Source organism: Bos indicus, chromosome 16 (assembly GCF_029378745.1).
Source record: "Bos indicus isolate NIAB-ARS_2022 breed Sahiwal x Tharparkar chromosome 16, NIAB-ARS_B.indTharparkar_mat_pri_1.0, whole genome shotgun sequence".
NCBI lineage: Eukaryota > Metazoa > Chordata > Mammalia > Artiodactyla > Bovidae > Bos > Bos indicus.
This window is the reverse complement of record NC_091775.1, coordinates 19,951,179-19,977,450: the sequence shown is the minus strand read 5'-3', so window position 1 is coordinate 19,977,450 and position 26,272 is coordinate 19,951,179. Positions and strand designations below refer to the sequence as shown.

Sequence of the window (26,272 nt, the reverse complement as noted above, 5' to 3'; positions counted from 1 at the left end):
TTCTGGGAGGTGGGTCATAGAGGATCCTGCTGTGATGTATGTCAGAGAGTGTTTTGCCTATGTTCTCCTCTAGGAGTTTTATAGTTTCTGGTCTTACGTTTAGATCTTTAATCCATTTTGAGTTTATTTTTGTGTATGGTGTTAGAAAGTGACGACCCAATCAAAAAATGGGCCAAAGAACTAAATAGACATTTCTCCAAAGAAGACATACAGATGGCTAACAAACACATGAAAAGATGCTCAACATCACTCATTATCAGAGAAATGCAAATCAAGACCACTATGAGGTACCATTTCACACCAGTCAGAATGGCTGCAATCCAAAAGTCTACAAATAATAAATGCTGGAGAGGGTGTGGAGAAAAGGGAACCCTCTTACACTGTTGGTGGGAATGCAAACTAGTACAGCCACTATGGAGAACAGTGTGGAGGTTCTTTAAAAAACTGGAAATAGAACTGCCTTATGATCCAGCAATCCCACTGCTGGGCATACACACTGAGGAAACCAGAAGGGAAAGAGACACGTGTACCCCAATGTTCATCGCAGCACTGTTTATAATAGCCAGGACATGGAAGCAACCTAGATGTCCATCAGCAGATGAATGGATAAGAAAGCAGTGGTACATATACACAATGGAGTATTACTCAGCCATTAAAAAGAATACATTTGAATCAGTCCTAATGAGGTGGATGAAACTGGAGCCTATTATACAGAGTGAAGTAAGCCAGAAGGAAAAACATAAATACAGTATACTAACACATATATATGGAATTTAGAAAGATGGTAACAATAACCCTGTGTACGAGACAGCAAAAGAGACACTGATGTATAGAACAGTCTTATGGACTCTGTGGGAGAGGGAGAGGGTGGGAAGATTTGGGAGAATGGCATTGAAACATGTAAAATATCATGTAAGAAACGAGTTGCCAGTCCAGGTTTGATGCATGATACTGGATGCTTGGGGCTAGTGCACTGGGACGACCCAGAGGGATGGTATGGGGAGGGAGGAGGGAGGAGGGTTCAGGATGGGGAACTCATGTATACCTGTGGCGAATTCATTTTGATATTTGGCAAAACTAATACAATTATGTAAAGTTTAAAAATAAAATAAAATTAAAAAAAAAAAGAAAAAAAAGATTATAAAAGGGAAAAAAAATCTGTTAGAACTCATTTCATCCATCCCTCTGTATTATTTTAGACAGATTTAGAAGGTACTTCACTTGGACAATATAGTCCTAAACAGATTTCTTTGTTAAATGAGTAAATATACCTTTATTCAAAAAAAACCTTACTAAGTATACCCTCACATATGTCGTTCCTATGGGACAGGTGTGGTGCTTGGCATTAGAAAATCTGAAACCTGAGACCTGTGTAGTGATCACACATTTTATCTGCCAGGGAAAATTCAGTTCCATGGTTAGTTGACTGATCTAATTCAGTAGGGAACTATCTTATGATGGGAATGACTGTTTTATTGAGTTTATGAAATGAACTAAAATAATCAAATTTATTTCACATTCAATCTCAAACATTTGATTGAAGAGCTGCCCGAACCCCCCCAGAGATAAAGGTTTTGATTTTTCTCATCATTTCCAAAACCGCGGCATTCCCTGAGTCACAGTCAAACACTGATGAAGCTGTAGCTCTAGTCATCCAGGAGCCTGAGAATCTAGGTCCCTAGAAATGACAGAAGGGAAAGAGGGCACCTAGCACCAGCCCCATTATCTCTATGCTTATTTTTAATTACCTCAAAGCTTTAGAAACATGATCCCGTAAATGCTTTGTGGGAATAGAGGCAAATGCACTCATCATGTGAAATCCATAAATTGCTTATAATCCTCTCAAGATGTTAAAAAAAAAAAAATGCATTAAGTAATTGAAGACAGGAAGTCCTCAGTTAATTATTTAGAGGTGTTACCACTGCTCTAAGTAAACCAAGGCACTTTCTGCTATCGCGCTGAGCCCAGTACCATGGGGACCAAGGGTAGTCATCATCTTCTCAGATTCGCTAATGCAAACAGCGCGTGGCAGCTTGTCAATAAAAGACCTTTTCATATCATTTATTACTAGACATGCCCACCATCCTGCTCGGAACAAACGGGATGTCAGCAATGGCATTATTTCACTTTGGGTTGCCACACTTGAAACGTGGACCTCCTAATGTGGGCATCAGGGTAGAGGAGAGCGGGGAAAGGATTAACGAAATGATTAGGGACACCGAGAACAAAATGAATTAATCATGTCCTGTTTAGCAGCAGACATGATAAGGGCTTATGTGTCTCTTAACTCTGGGGGAAATGTTTTCCAAATAATCCATTGGAAGTTGCTCATCATTTCATTTCATTGAAAGGGAACAGTTAGCAGCCTTAAGTTAACAAGGAAAGAATAATCTGTCTTCCTTTCTCATACTATTAGAAACTTGTAAAAACCTTCTGTGATAAAACAGCATAAATCCTACCAGGGCTAATTGTAGCGGAAAGGGTACTACTAATGTACTGAAACAGATATAGTCCATATCACTTTTGAAACAAAGAAAACATAGTTTGACCATCCATATTCCAAAACGTGGACATTTTTTACATGAAGATTTTACATTTAGGTAACTCCATCATGTGCTCCCATAGTATCCTACACTTGACTCTCATGGTATGTATTATGCTTCACTGAATATCCTTTTACTTGTCTCTACTCCTCAACCAGGAGTTAAAGTTTTTTTTAAGAACAGAGGCAGCAGCTTCCTTTTGCCATTGTGTTACCTGTACTGTGACCTATCACAGTACCTAGCAGACATTAAGTGTTTTGAAAATCCTTGTTGAATGAATAAATATTGAGTAGTAAACTCTTGGGTTGGCCAAAAATTTCATTCCAGTTTTTCCATTGTAGCTTACAGAAAAATCCAAACAAAAATTTTGGGCAACCCAGTAGTATCTGAACTAGATTCCATATTGGTTGGATATAAAAATCACAGCCAGACACAGCTAAAGCTCAGGATGGGTGACACAATCTGCAAAGCCCAACGCAAAATGAAAGTGTGGGGCTCCTTTGTTCAAAAATCATTAAGAATTTCAGGATGATGAAAACTGACCCACGCTCAGGATCCTTCTAAGCATGGTCTGAGGTTACTACATGGCTTTTGTGCCCTGGTCTCTGGCAGTTTGAATTTATTGGCAGTAAACTTCTTTTTTTAATTATATTATAGTTGATTTACAAGGTTGTATTGCTTTCAAGTATACAGCAAACTGATTCATACATACACACACACACACACGTATATATACATATATCCATTCTTTTTCAGATTCCTTTTCCTTATATGTTATTACAAAGTATTCAGTAGAATTCTGTGTGCTATACAGTAGGTCCTTGTTGATTATCTATTTTATATATAGTAGTGGTCACTATAAACAAAGCTAGTGGAGGTGATGGAATTCCAGCTGAGCTATTTCAGATCCTAAAAGATGATGCTGTGAAAGTGCTGCACACAGTATGCCAGCAAATTTGGAAAATTCAGCAGTGGCCAAAGGACTGGGAAAGATCAGTTTTCATTGCAATCCCAAAGAAAGGCAGTGCCAAAGAATGTTCAAACTGTTGCACAATTGCATTCATCTCACATGCTAGCAAAGTAAAGCTCAAAATTCTCCAAGCTAGACTTCAACAGTACATGAACTGAGAATTTCCAGATGTTTAAGCTGGATTTAGAAAAGGCAGAGGAACCAGAGATCAAATTGCCAACATCTGTCAGATCATAGAAAAAGCAAGAGAATTCCAGAAAAACATCTGCTTCACTGACTATACTGAAGCCTTTGACCATGGAACAATTGACTGGTTCCAAATTGGGAATGTAGTTCATCAAGGCTGTATATTGTCACCTTGCTTATTTAACTAATATACAGAGTACATCATGAGAAATTCCAGGCTGAATGAATCATAAACTGGAATCAAGATTACCGGGAGAAATATCAGTAACCTCATATATGCAGGGAGAAGGCAATGGCACCCCACTCCAGTACTCTTGCCTGGAAAATCCCATGGATGGAAGAGCCTGGTAGGCTGCAGTCCATGGGGTCACACAGAGTCGGACACGACTGAAGCGACTTAGCAGTAGCAGTAGCAGCATATATGCAGATGACATCACCCTTATGGCAGAAAGTGAAGAGAAACTAAAGAACCACTTGATGGAAGTGAAAGAGGAGAGTGTAAAAGCTGGCTTAAAACTCAGCATTCAGAAAAACAAAGATGGTGGCATCCGGTCCCATCACTTCATGGCAAATAGATGGGGAAACAATGGAAACAGTGAAAGACTATTTTCTTGGACTCCAAAATCACTGCAGATGGTGACTTCCACCATGAAATTAAAAGATGTTTGCTTCTTGGAAGGAAAGCCATGACCAACCTAGAAAGCATATTAAAAAGCAGACATATTACTTTGCCAACAAAGGTCCGTCTAGTCAAAGCTATGGTTTTTCCAGTAGTCATGTTTGGATGTGAGAGTTGGACCATAAAGAAAACTGAGTGCTGAAGAATTGATGCTTTTGAACTGTGGTGTTGGAGAAGACTCTTGAGAGTCCCTTGGACTGCAAGGAGGTCAATCCTAAAGGAAATCAATCCTGATTTTTTATTAGAAGGACTGATGCTGAAGCTGAAGCTCCAATACTTTGGCCACCTGATGGGAAAAACTGACTCATTGGAAAAGATCCTGCTGCTGAGAAAGATTGAAGGCAGAAGGAGAAGGGGACTACAGAGGATGAGATGGCTGGATGGCATCACTGACTCAGTGGACATTAGTTTGAGCAAACTCTGGTAGTTGTGATGGACAGGGAAGCGTGGCATGCTATAGTCCATAAGGTCACAAAGAGTTGGACACAACTGAGCAACTGAACTGAACTGATACAGTAGTGGGTATCTTTAACTGAAACAGAATGAAAACTGGGATGGCTGTTGTGTCCTCAGAGCAGCTTCAGAAGCCTCTGATGTCATGTGTGATACTCTGGGCTGTATTTCCCCCACTACCACCTGACCTCTGGCCACCAAGCATCAGACCTGTGAAAGTAGGTGTGAGAATTCATTTTATTTTCATTTTTCAAATTCCAAGGAGCCTAAATTCTTGCAAAAAAATGGCACATCAACCACTATTTCTTCTTCTCTTTTATCATTCTTACAGATATAATATTATAGCCAAAGCATTATATGCATCAGCTGTCTAGACACCAGTATTTAAAGGAAAGAAAAATCCCTTGGAATCCCAGATATTCCAAGGTACTTTGACTGAGAAATCACTACTTCTGTTTCATTCCCAGCAGTTCTATCCAGTTTCCTTCTTCCCTGAGATGTATATCTTTGTTGTGGATCATTTAAGCATCAGACTTTGCTGCTACCTGATGACACATTTTGTTCTAGAGAAGATTCTGATTGAAAATGTAGGATAAAAGAGGCTTTGGTCTAATACAACACCAAACTCCAAGGCAGAAAAATATTTGTTAATACAGTGATACAAAAATCAAAAGCAAGGGTCTTTCCTTGGATTATCTTATTAATGTTTTTAATGTTAATACATTTGGAAAGAGAGCCTGCCAAATTAGTGACTCATTCAGGAAGTATCTTGTAATGAATCTGATCACTCTGATACTAGGGAGAGGAGCTTAATCTCTGGTGTAGAATTACACATTAAATAGAGAATTAAGAATGCAAATAAGCTTTGTAGCAAGTAGTCAGAATGGAAAGTTCTAAGTTATTTCACTGGTATTTGAAAATGCAAGAGCGCCCTAGTTTGGATTTTTTGATGTCTGGTTCATATGAGATATCACCTGAACTCATACGTCAAAGCCTCGATGCAAGAAATGGACAGTGCCAATGGCTGCTCTCAGAGAGGCAAGAAATTGACTTGACTAAGAGGGATGGACACTGCTGAGATCATGATGGATGATACTATCAGGGAAAGGGGGCCCTAGCTTGTGAGCTCCTGAAATATTTCACAATCAAATTTTGTGACACAAACCATAATTTAAATGCACATTTGGTGTATCTAAAGTGATTCCATGATCCCTTGGAATACCAGTTTTCGAATATCTCAATTTTCACATGGAATCAGGTTAATCCAAAATTGAGCCTTGATATAGCTCTACTCATCACAGTGAATGCTGGATGTTCCTGGGAATCTCCACGAGCAGAAATGTTCTTGGGTGAGGGAGGGGACAAATCATTTAATGAGTTCCCAGGCAGGTGGAGGCAAAAGATAGCTCTTTTCAACAGTAAAACTAGATATGTGGTTCACATGGGCCAGGGCAAGCATCTAGTTTGGGTGAACTGTGCCAGGGCAACTAACTGCCCACAGAGTGGGTAATACCTGGTAACCACCTAACAAAAGCTTTTTGAAGTAATTCAGGCCTCTCAGCACTTGAACTAATAACTAACCAAGTTGACTGAGGAACTTGTGAAATTACATATTCTCTAGGATTATTTGGTAATTCTTCAGAAGAATAATAGATGATATTTAGGACAACTGAATGACTATTTTGAGGTAGCACTAGCTATCTGAAACTGTAATGAACAAAAGCTTTTTCGTCACTGCTTGGAGATTAAACATGAGAAACAAGCTGTTCTTTATAGAGTACATCCAATGTAACTTACAGAGCTATGAGTTTTGTTTTCCAAATCATCTTTTTATGATCCATAGGCAGACTTTTTGCAGTCTCTTTTTAACACATATTTACTCTTGAAAGGGATGTTACTTGAAAGTGTAATTGTAATGAGTTTGGTTATAGTATGCCTCTTTCCTTTAAAAGAGAACATGATTCCCTGTAGGGAAATTCAGGTAATTTGCAGCCACAGTAATCTCCACTCCACTGAAATGTTAAATACTTGGCTTTTCTCCATGCGTTTGTCTTTCTCTGTTCTACAGCCTCTATTTCTTACTCTTTTAATTCAATGCTGAGCAGTTGAATGATGTTTTCTTTTCTCCTTCTACTCTTTGACTTTAGGATTAAGTTACAGTCAGAACGGTTCCTTGGAGACATCTCTTTATTTCCCTCTTCTCATCCTGATCAGTTCATGACTAGTTTTCAATTGGTGTGCCCTTTTCACTGCCTGTTGCTAATATTTCAAATATATCTCATTTTAAGGACTACCAATAGGGGCTTCCTTAAAGTGACAGCAAATTCCAGTTGAAATGTGTTGATTTTATTGAGTTTTACAGTCATATATATGAAAGGTCATCCAGTTCATGTAAATAATCTATGCCTCGTGGCAGTCCACACTTTACTTACAGACTCTTGGAACCAAGTCTATTAGTAAATCAATCCTCTAACAATAGGAAAAATACAAGACCTAAGAAATTGTTGTTCAGTCACTAAGTCACATCTGACTGATGAGTCAGTAATGCTATCTAACCATCTCCTCCTCTGTTGTCCCCTTCTCCTTTTGCCTTCAGTATTTTGCAGCATCAGAATCTTTTCCAGTGAGTCAGTTCTTCATATCAGGTGGCTAAAGTGTTAGAACTTCAGCTTCAGCAACAATCCTTCCAATGAATATTCAGGGTTGGTTTCCTTTAGGACTGACTGATTTGATCTTCTGGCAGTCCAAGGGACTCTCAAGAGCCTTGTCCAGCACCACAATTTGAAAGCATCAATTCTTCAGCACTCAACCTTCTTTATGGTCTAATTCTCACCTTTGTACATGACTACTGGACCTAAGAATAGAATATACAAATGTTGGATGCATCTGTCATCTTCTTTCATATTAGCCTGTGGTTCAATTAAGCAGTCTATATTCCTGTGCCCACAGTTTACATATATGGGAACTGAAGTCAATAAGCTGGCTTGTGGTAGTAGCTGATAGGTAGATAAGGATTAGACCCAAAGAGTCCAATTTCAGACTGCTGAGTCTGCCTCTGTACATGAATTGTGCTCATATTCCAAATGAAAATATTCAAATACCTAGCCCCATGTGGATTTTTAATATTACCAGAAGTGTTACTAGGCCTTGAAGGATCTGTGTCATTTTACTTAGAAGCCTCATAGGGTGGACCCAACTGCTCCGGGTCACATTTTTCAGCCCAAAAAGAAAAGAAAGAAAGTGAAGTCACTCAGTCGTGTCTGACTCTTTGCAACTGCATGGACCGTAGCCTACCAGGTTCCTCCATCCATGGGATTTTCCAGGCAAGAATACTGGAGTGGGTTGCCATTTCCTTCTCCAGGAGATCTTCCCAACCCAGGGACTGAACCTGGGTTTCCCGCATTTTGGGCAGACGCTTTACTGTCTGAGCCACCAGGGAAGTCCCAACTGCCCAGAATTGCATCCTGACCTCATCCTTTCTTATCTCTGTCATCAGAGGTGAGTTCCTTCATCTCTCTATGCTTTGGCTCCTGTTATCTGAGCAGAGAACAGCAGTTCGTCTGGGAGTAATTGTCTTACTCCCCAAGGGGTTTAATGGTGTTAATTAATGTCTAGGAAGTACATGGAAGAAGGACTGCAAGTAGTAAATATTAAGTAAACTTCAGTTTCAGATATGGAGAAGGCAGTGGCACCCCATTCCAGTACTCTTGCCTGGAAAATCCCATGGACGGAGGGCCTGATGGGCTGCAGTCATGGGGTCACTAAGAGTCAGACATGACTGAGGGACTTCACTTTCACTTTTCACTTTCATGCATTGGAGAAGGAAATGGCAACCCACTCCAGTGTTCTTGCCTGGAGAATCCCAGGGACGGGGAAGCCTGTTGGGCTGCCGTCTATGGGGTCGCACAGAGTCGGACTTAGAAGTGACTTAGCAGCGACTTAGCAGCATAATATTATAGTAGTGTAATGTTTTCTGTATAGTAGAGTGTGTCTATTCATCTCAAACTCCTAATTTACTTAGCAGCAGTAGCAGTTTCAGATATACACATCTGAATGCAGAATCCCAAAGAATAGCAAGGAGAGATACGAAAGACTTCCTAAGTAATCAATGCAAAGAAATAAGGGAAAACAATAGAATGGGAAAGACAAGAGAACTCTTCAAGAAAATTAGAGATACCAAGGAAACATTTCATGCAAAGATGGACACAATAAAGGACAGAAATGGTATGCACCTAACAGAAGCAGAAGATATAAAAAAGAAATGGCAAGAATACACAAAAGAACTATATAAAAAAGATCTTCATGACCCAGATAACCATGATGGCATGACCACTCACCTAAAGCGAGACATCCTGGAGTGCAAAGTCAAGTAGGCCTTAGGAAGCATCACTATGAGGAAAGCTAGTGGAGGTGATGGAATTCCAACTGAGCTATTTCAAATCCTAAAAGATGATGCTGTGAAAGTGCTGTACTCAATATGTCAGCAAATTTGGAAAACTCAGCAGTGGTCCCAGGACTGGAAAAGGTCATTTTTCATTCTAATCCCAAAGAAAGACAATGCCAAAGAGTGTTCAAACTACCACACAGTCACACTCATTTCACACACTAGCAAAATAATGCTCAAAATTCTCCAAGCTAGGCTTCAACAGTACCTGAACTGAGACCTTCCAGATATTCAAGCTGGATTGAGAAAAGGCAGAGGAACCAAAGATCTAATTGCCACCATCTGTTGGAGCACAGAAAAAGCAAGAGAATTCCAGAAAAACATCTGCTTCATTGACTGCGCCGAAGCCTTTGACTATGTAAATCACAACAAACTGTGGAAAGTTCTTAAAGAGATGGGAATACGAGGCCACCATACCTGCCTCCTGTGACACCTGTATGTAGGTCAAGAAGCAGCATTTAGAACTGGACATAGAACGATGGCTCCAAATTGAGAAAGGAGTACATCAAGGCTGTATATTGTAACCTTGCTTATTTAACTTATATGCAGAGTACATCATGCAAAATGGTGGACTGGATGATACAAGCTGGAATCAAGATTGCCGGGAGAAATATCAATAACCTGAGATATGTACATGACACCACCCTTGTGGCAGAAAGTGAAGAGGAACTAAAAAGCCTCTTGATGAAAGAGGAGAGTGAAAAAGCTGACTTAAAACTCATCATTCAAAAAACTAAGATCATAGCATTTGGTCCCATCACTTCATGGCAAATAGATGAGGAAACAATGGAAACAGTGACAGACTTTATTTTCTTAGGCTCCAAAATCACTGCAAACGGTGACTGCAGGCATGCAATTAAAAGACTCTTGCTCCTTGGAAGAAAAGCTATAACAAACTTAGACAGCAGTATCAAAAAGCAGAGACTTTACTTTGCCAGCGAAGATCTGTATTGTCAAAACTGCATTTTCCAGTATGGATGTAAGAGTTGGACTATAAAGAAAGCTGAGTACCAAAGATTTGATACTTTTCAACTGTTGGAGATGACTCTTGAGAGTCCCTTGGACTGCAAGGAGATCAAACCAGTCATTCCTAAAGGAAATCAGTCCTGAATATTCAGTGCAAGGACTGATGCTGATGCTGAAGCTCCAATACTTTGGCCACCTGATGTGAAGTACTGACTTGTTGAAAAAGACTCTGATGCTGGGAAGGATTGAGGCAGGAGGAGAAGGGGACAACCGAGGATGAGATGGTTGAATGGCATCACTGACTTGATGGACATGAGTTTGTGCAAGCTCCAGGAGTTGGTGGTGGACAGGGAAGCCTGGCATGCTGCAGTCCATGGGGTCCCAAAGAGTTGGATGCGACTGAACGACTGAACTGTAGGGAACTGAAACTTTAATTGGTATGTTATTTATGTGATCAAAGAAGCAACTTCCTTAGAGAATAACTGCATTTCTCAAAAGATACATTTAATTAATGTTTAGAATTCAGTGAAAAGAGGAGAAAAAAATGAAATAAAACATACCCAATTTTGTTTTTTAACTTTTGTATTAATTTGTGTTTTGAATGAAATCCTTTCATTATATTTCACTTTAAGAACAACTGCAGTGGTTTCTACCCTTTTTATATCATTCGGATACTATTTAATCTTTAGAGGGGAGGCAGTCATTGAAAATTTTCAGTGTGTTTGATATAACTTATCCAATGGAGACCGCACAGGACTTGGTGTTAAAATCATTGGTTTGTCCCTACTCCAAGCCGAACATTTGTCTGCTGTGTCCCTATTTGATTCTCTGAACCTGTTTTCCTACCTTTGAGGCAGGAACAATATTTCTTGTTCTGGTGATATTAAAGGCAAAACCTCCTCACCTTTCACCAGACTTTTTCGTGTTCTTGCTAATTCTCTCTCCCATAATCTGGTACCTCTTTCTAGCTCGTATAAAGGCAGATCACCTCATGCACATAATAATAGCTGCTTATGCTTGCTGTGTGTAACATAGAAGACTCTGACCCTGTGTGTACACATGTAACATTATTAGCAATTATAAGAGTAGTATCACTTATAACTCTGTTTCTTGAAGGTTACCAAAACAGTTCAACCAGGGTTCACAAATGGGCACTTAAAGACTCATGAAACAAACAACAAAAATCACATGTAGACTTTAGGTGTGGCTCACTCAAGGCTACCAAATGACATCAGTTCAGTTTAGTTCAGTCGCTCAGTCATGTCTGACTCTTTGTGACCCCATGGACTGCAGTACGCCAGGCTTCCCTGTCCATAACCAACTCCCAGAGTTTACACAAACTCATGTCCATTGAGTCAGTGATGTCATCCAACCATCTCATCCTCTGTCATCCCCATCTTCTCCTGCCTTCAATCTTTCCCAGCATCAGGTCTTTTCTAATGAGTCAGTTCTTTGTATCAGGTGGCCAAAGTATTGGAGTTTCAGCTTCAAGACCAGTCCTTCCAATGAATATTCAGGCCTGATTTCATTTAGGATGGACTGGTTGGATCTCCTTGCAGTTCAAGGGACTCTCAAGAGTCTTCTCCAACACCACAGTTCAAAAGCATTAATTCTTCGGCACTCAGCTTTCTTTATAGTCCAACTCTCACATCCATACGTGACTACTGGAGAAACCATAGCTTTGACTAGATGGACCTTTTTTGCAAAGTAATGTATCTACTTTTGAATATGCTGTCTAGGTTGGTCATAACTTCTTCCAAGGAGCAAGCATCTTTTTAATTTCATGGCTACAGTCACCATCCGCAGTGATTTTGTAGCCCCCGCCCAAAAAAAATCTATCACTGTTTCCACTGTTTCCCCATGTATTTACCATGAAGTGATGGGACTGGATTCCATGATCTTAGATTTCTGAATGTTGAGTTTTAAGCCAACTTTTTCACTCTCCTCTTTCACTTTCCTCAAGAGGCTCTTTAGTTCTTCTTCGCTTTCAGCCCTAAGGGTGGTGTCATGTGAATATCTGAGGTTATTGATACCCCTCCTGGGAATCTTGATTCCAGCTTGTGCTTCATCTAGCCCAGCGTTTCTCATGATGTACTCCGCATATAAATTAAATAAGCAGGGTGACAATATACAGCCTTGACATACTCCTTTCTCTATATGGAAACATTCTGTTGTTCCATGTCCAGTTCTAACTGTTGCTTCTTGACCTGCATACTGATTTCTCAAGAGGCAGGTCAGGTGGTCTGGTGTTCCCATCTCTTGAAGAATTTTCCAGTTTGTTGTGATCCACAGAGTCAAAGGCATTGACTATGTGATCCACATAGTCAATAAAGCAGAAATAGATGTTTTTCTGGAATTCTCTTGCTTTTTTGATGAGGATGTTGACACTGTGATCTCTGGTTCCTCTGCCTTTTCTAAACCCAGCTTGAACATCTGGAAAATGAAAGTGAAGTCGCTCAGTCATGTCCGACTCTTTGCAACCCCAGGGACTGTAGCCTACCAGGCTCCTCTGTCCATGGGATTTTCCAGGCAATAGTCCTGGAGTGGGTTGCCATTTCCTTCTCCAGGAGATCTTCCCAAACCAGGGATCGAACCCAGGTCTCCCGCATTGTAGACAGACACTTTACCGTCTGAGCCAACAGTGTGAGATGAATACAATTGTATGGTAGTTTGAGCATTCTTTGGCATTGCCTTTCTTTAGGATTGGAATGAAAACTGACCTTTTCCAATCCTGTGGCCACTGTGGAGTTTTCCAAATTTGCTGGCATATTGAGTGCAGCACTTTCACAGCATCATCTTTTAGGACGTGAAATAGCTCAACTGGAATTCCATCACCTCCACTAGCTTTGTTTGTAGTGATGCTTCCTAAGGCCCACTTGACTTCACATTCCAGGATGTCTGGCTCTAGGTGAGTGATCATGCCATCGTGGTTATCTAGGTCATGAAGATATTTTTTGTGTAGTTCTTCTGTGTATTCTTGCTACCTCTTCTTAATATCTTCTGCTTCTGTTGTTGCTGCTGCTGCTGCTAAGTCACTTCAGTCATGTCTGACTCTGTGTGACCCCATAGATGGAAGCCCACTAGGCTCCCCCGTCCCTGTTCTTGCCTGGGACTCTCCAGCAAGAACACTGGAGTGGGTTGCCATTTCCCTCTCCAATGCATGAAAGTGAAAAGGGAAAGTGAAGTCACTCAGTCGTGTCTGACTCTTAGCGACCTCATGGACTCAGCCTACCAGGCTCCTCTGTCCATGGAATTCTCCAGGCAAGAGTACTGGAGTGGGGTGCCATCACCTTCTCTGCTGCTTCTGTTAGGTACATACCATTTCTGTCTTTTATTGTGTCCATCTTTGCATGAAATGTTCCCTTGGTATCTCTAATTTTCTTGAAGAGATCTCTAGTCTTTCCCATTCTTTTGTTTTCCTCTATTTCTTTCCTCCAGATGACATTTCCAGGACAAAGTTTCTTTTCATCTGAGCTTTTCTCCATTCTCAAGCTTTATGTGGTGGAAAAAGAACCATATAAAAATGAATGAAAGTTCTGTTTCTAAGCCTAGCTTTCAGTGGCCTGAATGAGGTCACAGAATGCTGCTACCGTTGCTCAGAATTGAATGTTGATATGTGTCCTGGCCTGGGCGAATTCAGCTCTCAACCAAGCACAAGGCCTGATGGTGGCCAAAGACTGGTTTCTCCAAAGAAAATTCAAGTTTTGTTATCAAAAATGTGTGACTATACTCTGGACGTTAAATATTACAGGCGTCGAGTTGCATGACACAAGCTAGTGAATGTCAGTTGAAATGAGTCTGAGTCTATGCTTGATCCACCTGGTGCTTTCACCTGGTCAGATGCTCTGCACTGCAGGGGCAGAAGCATCTCTGGGAGACAGACTGCCCATGAATAAGCCATTATCCGTGCCCCCTTCACTTCCAGCCTCTTGCCTCCCACTCTAATCTTTCTTGTTCTTCAAACTATGCTTCTTTTCTCCAGTTCCCTACTTCCACTCCTTTTGATTCGGAGATGTCTTTGAACTCTTCTGACTTATTTTTATAAGTTTTTCTTTTTGAAGTATAGTCGATTTACAGTGTTTCAGGTATACAGCAAAGTGATTCAGTTATATATGTGTATGTATGTGTGTGTGTGTATGTGTGTGTGTATATATATGTATATATATTTCAGATTCTTTTCCATTATATAGGCTATTACAAGATATTGAATATAGTTCCCTGTGCTATACTATATAGTAGTACCTTTTTGGTTATCATTTTCTGTTATCAGTTCAGTTCAGTCACTCAGTCACATCTGACTCTTTGTGACCCCATGGACAGAAGCACACCAGGCTTCCTTGTCCATCACCAACTCCTGGAACTTGCTCAAACTCATTTCCATGGAGTCAATGATGCCATTCAACCATCTCATCCTCTGTCATCTCCTTCTCCTCCTGCCTTCAATCTTTCCCAGCATCAGAGTCTTTTCCAGTGAGTCAGTTCTTTGCATCAGGTGGCCAAAATATTGGAGTTTTAGCTTCAGCATCAGTCCTTCCAGTGAATATTCTGGACTGATTTTCTTTAGGATGAACTGGTTTGATCTCCTTGCAGTCCAAGGGACTCTCAAGAGTCTTTTCCAACACCACAGTTCAAAAGCATCAATTCTTCAGCACTCAGCTGTCTTCATATCCAACTCTCACATTCATACATGACTACCAGAAAAACCATAGCTTTGACTAGATGGACCTTTGTTGGCAAAGATTATATATATATACACACATACACAGACACACAGAAAAATATTTTCTGTATAGTAGTAAGGCAATGGCACCCCACTCCAGTACTCTTGCCTGGAAAATCCCATGGACAGAGGAGCCTAGTAGGCTGCAGTCCATGGGGTCGCTAAGGGTCGGACATGACTGAGCGACTTCACTTTCACGCATTGGAGAAGGAAATGGCAACCCACTCCAGTGTTCTTGCCTGGAGAATCCCAGGGACGGGGAGCCTGGTGGGCTGCCGTCTCTGGGGTCGCACAGAGTCGGACACGACTGAAGCGACTTAGCAGCAGCAGCAGCCCTTTTCCCCTTTGGTAACCATAAGTTTCTCTTCTATGTCTGTGACTATATTTCTGTTTTGTAAATAAGTCCACGTGCATCCTTTTTTTTTTTTCAGATTTTACATACAAGTGGTATCATATGTATGTCTTTCTCTCTCTGACTTACCTCACTTAGTTTGATAATCTTTCGACTTTTTGACCAATGCTCTCTGCTTAATACTCAGTTCTGCATCCTGCCCATCACCCTTAATTCTAGTATTCCAGTGTCTCCAAGAGATGTATATTCCTTCACTAACTCTGGCCCGATCCTCTACTAAACCACCCCACCTCTCTCCATTTAAACACCTTGTTACAGACTCCGTGGGCACACCTTCCTCAGTCTATCAAAACTTCTTTAAAGGCTGATTGCTCTGCTGTTGTACCACCTCCATACACCTGTCTTCTAGTGTGAAATGGATGACACTCAACCCCCTTTAGAAAAATTTTGTAAGGAAAAAACAATTTCTATTTTTATATATGTAGATTTTCTTTTAGCTACAGTCCTCATTACAAATACCTTCAGTCTTCTAATCAATCTTAGTACACCTCTGGGATGATGTTTTCTTTTCTTTCCTAAGACACATCCTAAATTGTCCTTCAAAAGTCTGAAACCAAACCAAACAGAATACAAAATGTGGAAGAGAACAAAGGGTTTTTTTTTTTTTTTGTCAGACTATTCCAGAGAAAAATCAAGTATTGCTTTATTTTTGCTAGCCATACTTAAGCCTGACATTCAGAAGAAAAATCTATAAAATATTTATTGTTCATAAATTATATTAATCTTGTTTTTATTTTAATAGTATTATGCAAGTAGAAAAGAATCTCCTATTCAATGAAACTGATGCTGTGAGCAAGAGTCCCTATGGAATTAAGAGGAAGGGCCTGTGTGGTCACAGCACACTCGTGATGGTACATGGACATATCATAGCATCACAACCATGCCATGCTTATTGGATGCTTTTATGCCCTGGTCTTCCTTAAACAATTTTTGAAACACATTGAATACATGGGGAGAAATGATTTTAAAAACATTCAAAGATACCATCCTTACTCTCAAAGGGCTTACCTTCTAAGTGAGAAAGTAAGATATTCAGATACAATGGTGTTACAAGGGTCAAGACCCCATTTTTCAGTAATGGGAGTAAAGAAGGCAACTTTGTCAGACTAAATCAGTCACCACCATCCCTGACCTTCATTCTTAAATGTTTCTCTTGAGCTCTATATTTTATAATCTTGAGCATTTTCCTATAAGCTTTTATCAAACCCACAAGGCTTGAAAATGGCCTAGATCTTTCATCATATTCCTCATCTGTAAATCAGGTAAATATCAGAAGTATGTAAATCCTCCATAGCAGCCAAGTAGAAGATTATAATCAAATAAGTATCCACATCTTATCATTAAATTGATAAGGAAACACTAAGTGTTTTGAAGCTGAATCCCAGAGCAGCTTCCGCTACAGAACATTACGGCTTTAGCAGAGAAGCCAGACTACTGCTCCAATTCTAAGTGAACTAGTTAATTAATTTTTTCCCTTCACTTAACGAGCACCTACTTCGTGCCTGTCACTATTCAAAGGACACACTTGTGGGCAAAACTAAGTCCTTGTTCTTTTTGAGGTTATGTCACAGAGGTGGAGACAAGCAATAAATAAATAAACGTGTAATAAAACATCAGATAGTGTGGAAGGCTATGAAAGAAGAAAGTAATTTGAGAGGATAAAAAGTACTGGTTGTTGTGTGTAGATAAACTGACCAAAATCTTTTAAAATATAGCATTTGAATAGATATACATAAAGTGACAGCTGCTGCTACTGCCAAGTCGCTTCAGTCGTGTCCGACTCTATGCGACCCCATAGACGGCAGCCCACCAGGCTCCCCCATCCCTGGGATAAATGTCTGGAAGAAGAGTCCGCTCACCAAAAGAACAGGATATGTGAAAACATAGTTCAAAATTCATGAAAAAATAAGTATAGAAATTTATTGGATCCCTGTTGTAACTTAGCCCAATTATTTGACATAGATATTGTCCTGTTCTTTTATCAGAAAATATTTTTAAAGCTTTGGCTTTGTTTTACTTTTCCCAAGAGTCAAGGAAATGAATGTTAGCCTTGATGTATTCTTGTTGAATGCTGCTGTCTTAAAGTTGCTTCTGCTAAAATAAAGTACTACTCTAAGTACTTCTCAACAGCCTTAGAGACTAGATGCAGTGATTCCTTATTTTACAGATCAGTAGATCAAAGCAGAATGAAGCTAAGTAACTTCTGAAAGGTCACTGGCCATGCAGTGATGAAATCTAACAATATATTACTTTATTTTGTATTGGGTTATAGCTGATTAACAATGTTGTGACAGTCTCAGGTGGACAGGGAAGGGATTCAGCCATCCATATGCATATATCCTTTTCTCCCCCAAACTCCCCCTCCCATCCAGGCTGCCACATAACATTGAACAGAGGTCCCTGTGCTATGCAGGAGGAACTTGTTGGTGATCCATTTTAAATATAGCAATGTGTACAAACAGAGAAGGAGAAATATCAAAATGACATTCCTTATATATGGAATCTAAAATTAAGTGATACAAATGAACTTACAAAGACAAACAGACTTAGGAAATGAACTTATTGTTACTGGGGGCGTGGAGGGGGCACAGTGGGGGGAAAGGATACTTAGGCAGTTTGGAATGGATATGGAACAATATATAACTGTTGTCTGTGGATTGCCAACAGATACCAGTATATCTGTTGTTGGTGGATTGCTGTTCCTTCTTTTCCTGAGAATTTATTGAGCAATTACTGTGCTACATTATACATCTTATTATAAAAGAAATATAAACACTGTTCCCTCTTCATAATATGTCTAATCTATGTGTAAACACAAAAACAACATACCTTGTGAAAAACTACAGAATTGTGAGATGGTACAGTAGGAGCATATATGGTAAAGAAATGCAAAGTTAAAAGTTAATATGAGCTGAATATGGCTTGAGGCTAAAAATGTTGACTCTAACCTTTTTATTTTTTTTTTTCTCCCTGCCCCTGTTCATATAAGAAGCAATTGCAGAAACTGGGATGGTTAGCCTGGAGAAGAGAAAACTCAGGGGGGATTTGATAACTGTCTACAAATATTTGAAGAACTGTCATGTGGAAAAGAAATTAGATTTGTTCTCTGTGTCCCTAGTGGGTGGAAGTATTAGAAAGAATTCACCACAATATAAAGAAGGACTTTCACACCAAACAAAGAGAACTCTAGAGCTCTCTAGAGATGGAATAGGCTGTTTGGGAGATGGAGCACCTCGATTCTCTAGGCAGGGGAGTCTCTTCAATGATACCTGGTACAGGGGAATTAATGGAAAGATGGATGGATGGATGGATGACAAGAATTTTCGGATCTCTTTGAAGGCTTAGAATTTGTTGTTTTATCAGTTGAGAAATGAAATGTCTTTTAATACTGAGCTGCTTATGAAGTTCCTTTCCCCCTTGGAGTGTTTTCTGCTCTTAAAAATTTTGGATATCATATCTGCAACTCTGCATGTGACTGCTAGTGTTTACCTGATAATAAATAATCCTCTCAAGAGGTACTTGATTTCTTGTTTGCTCTTTCTAGGTCTCCAGCCATACACCAACTACAGCTTCACACTTAGGGCTTGTACATCTGCTGGATGCACTTCAAGTGAGCCTTTTCTAGGTCAGACTCTGCAGGCAGCCCCTCAAGGTAATTAAAAAATACCCGTGGTTGGGAAAAAGAAGTTTTCATATGATATTTTGACATGAACTCTATAAACTTTATCATAACAAACAAGGAAGAAGAACTAAAGTATATGGATCCAAAATAATATTCTAGCTTCCTGTTTTTCAAGTTTAAACTATAAGTCTCCCAAGGCAGTTTGCTTTCAATTCCTTAGATGTGGTTTTCCTTGGAAGAAAAAAGATACTATGTACTTGGATATGAAATTCCTCCAAAAATCAAAGGTTAAATATTCCCAGGGCAGCTAAAATATAACAAGCACCACACTCCATGTTGAAGCTGATAAAAATATTCACTGCCCACAAGAATTTGCAATCAAGTAGAAGTGATAGGGTAAGTAACCAAATTGACATGAAGAGAGAGAATCTTAGAATGTGATGTTAAATGAGAATTAATGAACAGAATGCTCAGGTTAATCTTGGAAGGGAGAGATTACAACCCATCAGGGACTTCAAGAAAGATCTTAGAGGGTGGATGCCTTCTGAGATGGACCACAAGGATCAAGGGATTTGACAAGTGAACAGATGGAGGAAATATACTATCAAACACAGCTTGAGAGATTGGGAAGTGGGACCATCACCTTAGAAATCAAATTGGCAATGTCTGTTAAATGTAAAATGTTGATTCCCCGTGACAGAGCAGCTTCAATTTCATTATCTAATGCCAGAAAATAACATTTCCACAACTGCACCAGGAGGCATGTACCAGGATGTCTACTGAAGCCGTTATTGTTGTGGAATGCCAAGATATTGGAAGCAATCTAAATGTCTTTGAGTGGGGAATTGCTAAATTTATTCAGATATATTCACGTTATGGAATTCCATCAATTCAAAGAAACAAAGTGATCTGTACATATAATGTAGAGTTATAGAACTGTGTTAATATATGGCATCTTTATGTCTAAAGCCACACATAGAAAATTATATTCATTTCTATAGATAAATGCATAGGAAATATTCTGGAAGCATACATATCTACCTGATAACAATGGTCTTTGGGTTAAGAACTGGGACAGATAGTATCATTTACTTTTAGAAGAAAAATATACTCAGAAACTTGGGCTAGTGATCAACTAATTATTTTGTTAATCTTTATTATCTGCTGTTTTCCATGTGGGGAAACAAGAGGCATAAATAAACTTCTGAACAGAAATGTAATATTAATGCTCATCAAAGAGTCCTGAACTACTTGTCCATTACTCTTCTAATGAAGGGGTTGTTGTACCTCAGAATATTAGACCTGAACTTCCTACCAGTAAATGGGGAATAAAATGGAAAATTCCACATATGGGGCATATGGCTCCTCACCAGGAATTCACTAATGATGTTTTCTATATAAAGAATGTTTCATGTCAAAAAGCTTAGTGTTCCTTTGAAAGGAAGAAACCAGCAGTGGATTTTTTGGAAAGGTAAACTATCAAATGGATACTTTGATGATAATGGATAATTTCTAAAGGATCTATCAATCAGTTTTGGCTGAAACTCCAGCCTGATAGAAGAACAGGGCCTCTCCACTTTGCTCATCCAATCCATATATTTAAATTCTTAGGCAATATGGATCTCTACTCTCACTTTGTCCAAAACAAAAAACATTTTCTTGAAAAAGCTCAGATTTCATGACTTAAAAATTATAGCTTTCAACAGTGCTGGGGAGTATGAGATGAGAAATGTTTTACTTGATTTGCTTTTTAACTTTATCCACCTTTGCTTTAACACTAATAACTGTGCAAAGAAACAGTAAACTAAATGGGCTTTCCTCTGCAGAAGGAACCTGGATTTAGAATCCATTTTCCGGCTGCATAAGTGCCAATTCTGAATAACTTGTATGAGAAATAAATGTAGTCTGAGTGCTTAACTTGGAGGTTGTAAGGGAACAAAGCAGCAGTAACATTAAGTTGTGTTGTTTTGCTAAAGTGGAAATAAACGTATTATATCCTCTTAAATTAATAATCCAAGTATAACTAATTTTAAAAGGCCTAGTTGAGTGATCAGACATAATTTGATGGTCTAACATTTGAGTGTCTAAGTAGATATGGAGAGAATTAAAGGAAGCATTTGTTCACAGCCACCCTGAGAGTTCCTTATGTCTGTCATTTTCAATCTATTTAAAAAAGAAGCTAAAACATATTATGACCTCATTGGTAAGCTGGTCCTGATTCTCTATAATTTTGGCCTCCTGGAAAACGGTGTAGCCTTAGTCAAGTAGTGGGAAGAGCTTGAACTGGATTATTGCTCTCTTGTAAGAATTGCTGCTTGTGTCTCAGATGGTAAACACTCTGCCTGTAATGCAGGAGACCGGGGTTCGATCCCTGGGTCAGATAGTTCCCCTGGAGAAGGGAATGTCTACCCACTCCAGTATTCTTGTCTGGAGAATCCCAGGGACAGAGGATCCTGGCAGGCTACAGTCCATGGTGTCACAAAGAGTTGGATATGACTGAGCGGCTAACACATTTACTCATGATATCCTTCCTTGAAGATTAAAGACTATTTGTTTTTACCCACACATCCACTGTGCTCAGCACAAAAAAATGACACATTTGACTAGAATGTTAAATCAACAAATGAACAAATATTGAACAGTCCAGAAGTCAATGCATTTCTGACATTAGCCAATGAAGAATTGGTTCTTTTTATTAACTTCCAAGGGAAAGACAATCCACAAAAAATGTTGGTATTTTTGACTTGGAACGATTCATATGGATTTAAGAAATGGGTAATATTGCATTTCACTCAAGACAAAGTTAAAACAAATCCAGTAGACATGTTCCTTTGTTAGCTGCTATATATCAAGAGAGCAACCAAGGTTTCCTTCTGACCTTTCCCCCTTAAACCTCTCAGCTAGTTTACCTGCTCCCCACCCCACTTCTAGATGATTTCCCCCATGACCATCCATTTCCTTCTCTTCAGTTCAGTTCAATTCAGTCTCTCAGTCGTGTCCGACTCTTTGCAACCTCATGAATCACAGCAGGCCAGGCCTCCCTGTCCATCACCAACTCCAAGAGTTCACTCCAACTCACATCCATTGAGTCGGTGATGCCATCCAGCCATCTCATCCTCTGTCATCCCTTTCTCCTCCTGCCCCCAATCCCTCCAAGCATCAGAGTCTTTTCCAATGAGTCAACTCTTTGCATGAGGTGGCCAAAGTCCTGGAGTTTCAGCTTTAGCATCATTCCTTCCAAAGAAATCCCAGGGCTGATCTCCTTTAGGATGGACTGGTTGGATCTCCTTGCAGTCCAAGGGACTCTTAAGAGTCTTCTCCAACACCACAATTCAAAAGCATCAATTCTTCAGCTCTCAGCTTTCTTCACAGTCCAACTCTCACATCCATACATGACCACTGGAAAAACCATAGCCTTGACTAGACAGACCTTTGTTGGCAAAGTAATGTCTCTGATGCCTCAGTTCTGCCCTCCCATTGTGTAGAGTGGTTTTCTGATGTCACTGAGACCCAGGCTTTGTGAGGGAGGTAGATTCTTCCCCTGAGACTTAATAAGACCTCTCACCAAAGGCAAGTCTTATTCTATCAATGATTTCTTGCAGTTGCCAAGATAAAAGTGTCTCCACATCATTCAGTTCAGTTCTGTTCAGTTGCTCAGTCATGTCCAACTCTTTGCAACCCCATGGAGTGCCTCACGCCAGGCCTCCCTGTCCATCCCGGAGCTTGCTCAAACTCATGTCCACTGGGTCAGTGATGCCATCCAACCATCTCATCCTCTGTCATCCTCTTATTCTCCTTCCTTCAATCTTTCCCAGCATCCAGGTCTTTTCCAGTTAGTCATCTCTTCACATCAGGTGGCCAAAGTATTGGAGTTTCAGCTTCAACATCAGTCCTTTCACTGAATATTTAGGACTGATTGCCTTTAGGATGGACTGGTTGGATCTCCTTGCAGTCCAGGGGACTCTCAAGAGTCTTCTCCAACACCACAGTTCAAAAGTAAAAATAGAGCACTTATTAGTTTTTCACACATTCCAGTTTCATCTTATAGATCACACCAATGGACACAGGGTTATTAGCAAATGGACAGAGCTTTCTCCCGCTTATATAAATATAAAACTCAAGTTTTATTTAAAACATAAGCAACTCCAAAATGTGGCTTCATTTTATTTCATTGACTCCTCTCTACCCACAGGCTACACTGACTGATTCAAAACAGAAACTAAGCAATAGCCTTTTCTAGAACAGTGGTGATTTTTTAAAACATCCTTCAGGGTGAGAAAAACAGGATTGCAGGGAGCAGATTATGAACCAAAGCTTTATACTTTATCTCTTAAATCAACAAATTAACGTCATGTTTAAATCAAAACTCTAATTAGTTGGTTGAGTCACTTAGCAGCTGTTGGCAGAGAGACCCAGACATAAAAGTATGTTATGATTTGTGTATTTATCCAAGTATCTAACATAAAGTGAGCTTTCAGAACAAAATGAACTACTTTCTTCTCAGAAGTAGGTTGTTCTTAGAAAATCAGTAAGATTGAGCCATGTTTAAGTCTATCTTGATTCTTCCAGAGTGTTGCAAGTAAATTGCATTTGAATGCCCTGAGATTTTTTTCCTATAAAAGTGTTGAAATCTTACCCTTTACTGAGTAACTTACACAGGAGATACAATAAAAACCTATTGATTATTGGAAACCTAATATTGAAATGCTCTTGATCCCTGTCTCCTGTATAATGTCATGAAACCCCATCCATAGTTCATCAGGCACTCTGTCTATCAGATCTAGTCCCTTAAATCTATTTCTCACTTCCACTGTATAATCATAAGAAATTTGATTTAGGTCATATCTGAATGGTCTAGTAGTTTCCCCTGCTTCTTCAATTTAAGTCTGAATTTGGCAATAAGGAGTTCATGATCTGAGCCACAGTCACCTCCTGGTCTTGTTTTTGCTGACTGTATAGAGCTTTTTCATCTTTGGCTGCAAATAATATAATCAATCTGATTTTGGTGTTGACCATCTCATGATGTCCCAAGTGTAGAGTCTTCTCTTGTGTTGTTGGAAGAGGGTGTTAGCTATGACCAGTGCATTCTCTTGGCAGAACTCTATTAGCTTTTGCCCTGCTTCATTCCGTACTCCAAGGCCACATTTGCCTGTTACTCCAGGTGTTTCTTGACTTCCTACTTTTGCATTCCAGTCCCCTATAATGAAAAGGACATCTTTGGGTGTTAGTTCTAAAAAATCATGTCGATCTTCATAGAACCATTCAACTTCAGCTTCTTCAGCTTTACTGGTTGGGACATAGGCTTGGATTACTGTGATATTGAATGGTTTGCCTTGGAAATGAACAGAGATCATTCTGTCGTTTTTGAGATTGCATCCAAGTACTGCATTTTGGACTCTTGTCAACCATGATGGCTACTCCATTTCTTCTAAGGGATTCCTGCCCACAGTAGTAGATATAATGGTCATCTGAGTTAAATTCACCCGTTCCAGTCCATTTTAGTTCGCTGATTCCTAGAATGTCAACGTTCACTCTTGCCATCTCCTGTTTGACCACTTCCAATTTGCCTTGATTCATGGACCTGATATTCCAGGTTCCTATGCAATATTGCTCTTTACAGCATCGGACCTTGCTTCTATCACCAGTCACATCCACAGCTGGGTATTCTTTTTGCTTTGGCTCCATCCCTTCATTCTTTCTGGAGTTATTTCTCCACTGATCTCCAGTAGCATATTGGGCACCTACTGACCTGGAGAGTTCCTCTTTCAGTATCCTATCATTTTGCCTTTTCATACTGTTCATGGGGTTCTCAAGGCAAGAATACTGAAGTGGTTTGCCATTCCCTTCTCCAGTGGACCACATTCTGTCAGACCTCTCCACAATGACACATCCATCTTGGGTTAGAGAAATGCAAAAAAAGCAAAATGGCTGTCTGAGGAGGCCTTACAAATAGCTGTGAAAAGAAGAGAAGTGAAAAGCAAAGGAGAAAAGGAAAGATACAAGCATCTGAATGCAGAGTTCCAAAGAATAGCAAGGAGAGATAAGAAAGCCTTCCTCAGCAATCAATGCAAAGAAATAGAGGAAAGCAACAGAATGGGAAAGACTAGAGATCTCTCCAAGAAAATTAAAGATACCAAGGGAACATTTCATGCAAAGATGGGCTCGATAAAGGACAGAAATGGTATGGACCTAACAGAAGCAGAAGATATTAAGAAGAGATGGCAAGAATACACAGAAGAGCTATACAAAAAAGATCTTCACGACCCAGATAATCACGATGGTGTAATCACTGACCTAGAGCCAGACATCCTGGAATGTGAAGTCAAGTGGGCCTTAGAAAGCATCACTATGAACAAAGCTAGTGGAGGTGATGGAATTCCGGTGGAGCTATTTTAAAACCTGAAAGACAATGCTGTGAAAGTGCTGCACTCAATATGCCAGCAAATTTGGAAACCTCAGCAGTGGCCACAGCACTGGAGAAGGTCAGTTTTCATTCCAATCCCAAAGAAAGGCAATGCCAAAGAATGCTCAAACTACCGCACAATTGCACTCATCTCACATGCTAGTAAAGTAATGCTCAAAATTCTCCAAGCCAGGCTTCAGCAATACATGAACCGTGAACTTCCTGATGTTCAAGCTGGTTTTAGATAAGAGACAGGAACCAGAGATCAAATTGCCAACATCTGCTGGATCATTGAAAAAGCAAGAGAGTTCCAGAAAAACATCTATTTCTGCTTTCTTGACTATGCCAAAGCCTTTGACTGTGTGGATCACAATAAACTGTAGAAAATTCTGAAAGAGATGGGAATATCAGACCACCTGACGTGCCTTTTGAGAAACCTATATGCAGGTCAGGAAGCAACAGTTAGAACTGGACATGGAACAACAGACTAGTTCCAAATAGGAAAAGGAGAACGTCAAGGCTGTATATTGTCACCCTGCTTATTTAACTTATATGCAGAGTACATCATGAGAAAAGCTGGGCTGGAAGAAGCACAAGCTGAAATCAAAATTGCCAGGAGAAATATCAATAACCTCAGATATGCAGATGATACCACCTTTATGGCAGAAAGTGAAGAGGAACTAAAAAACCTCTTGATGAAAGTAAAAGAGGAGAGTGAAAAAGTTGGCTTAAAGCTCAACATTCAGAAAACGAAGATCATGGCATCTGGTCCCATCACTTCATGGGAAATAGATGGGGAAACAGTGTTACACTTTATTTTGGGGGGCTCCAAAATCACTGCAGATGGAGATGCAGCCATGAAATTAAAAGACGC

The 26,272-nt window shown here is 39.8% G+C and overlaps 1 protein-coding gene across 1 annotated transcript in view; it reads left to right on the top strand.

The window, feature by feature from the left end:
• Positions 1 to 2,073: 2,073 nt before the first annotated feature.
• Positions 2,074 to 26,272, top strand: part of LOC139176523 (usherin-like) — a 74,201-nt gene continuing 50,002 nt past the window's right edge. Inside the window, exons 1-3 of the mRNA XM_070768843.1 lie at positions 2,074 to 2,175; positions 6,090 to 6,180; positions 18,918 to 19,025. Coding sequence (XP_070624944.1) covers positions 2,074 to 2,175; positions 6,090 to 6,180; positions 18,918 to 19,025 — 301 coding nt within the window. The remainder of the gene's footprint in view (positions 2,176 to 6,089; positions 6,181 to 18,917; positions 19,026 to 26,272) is intronic.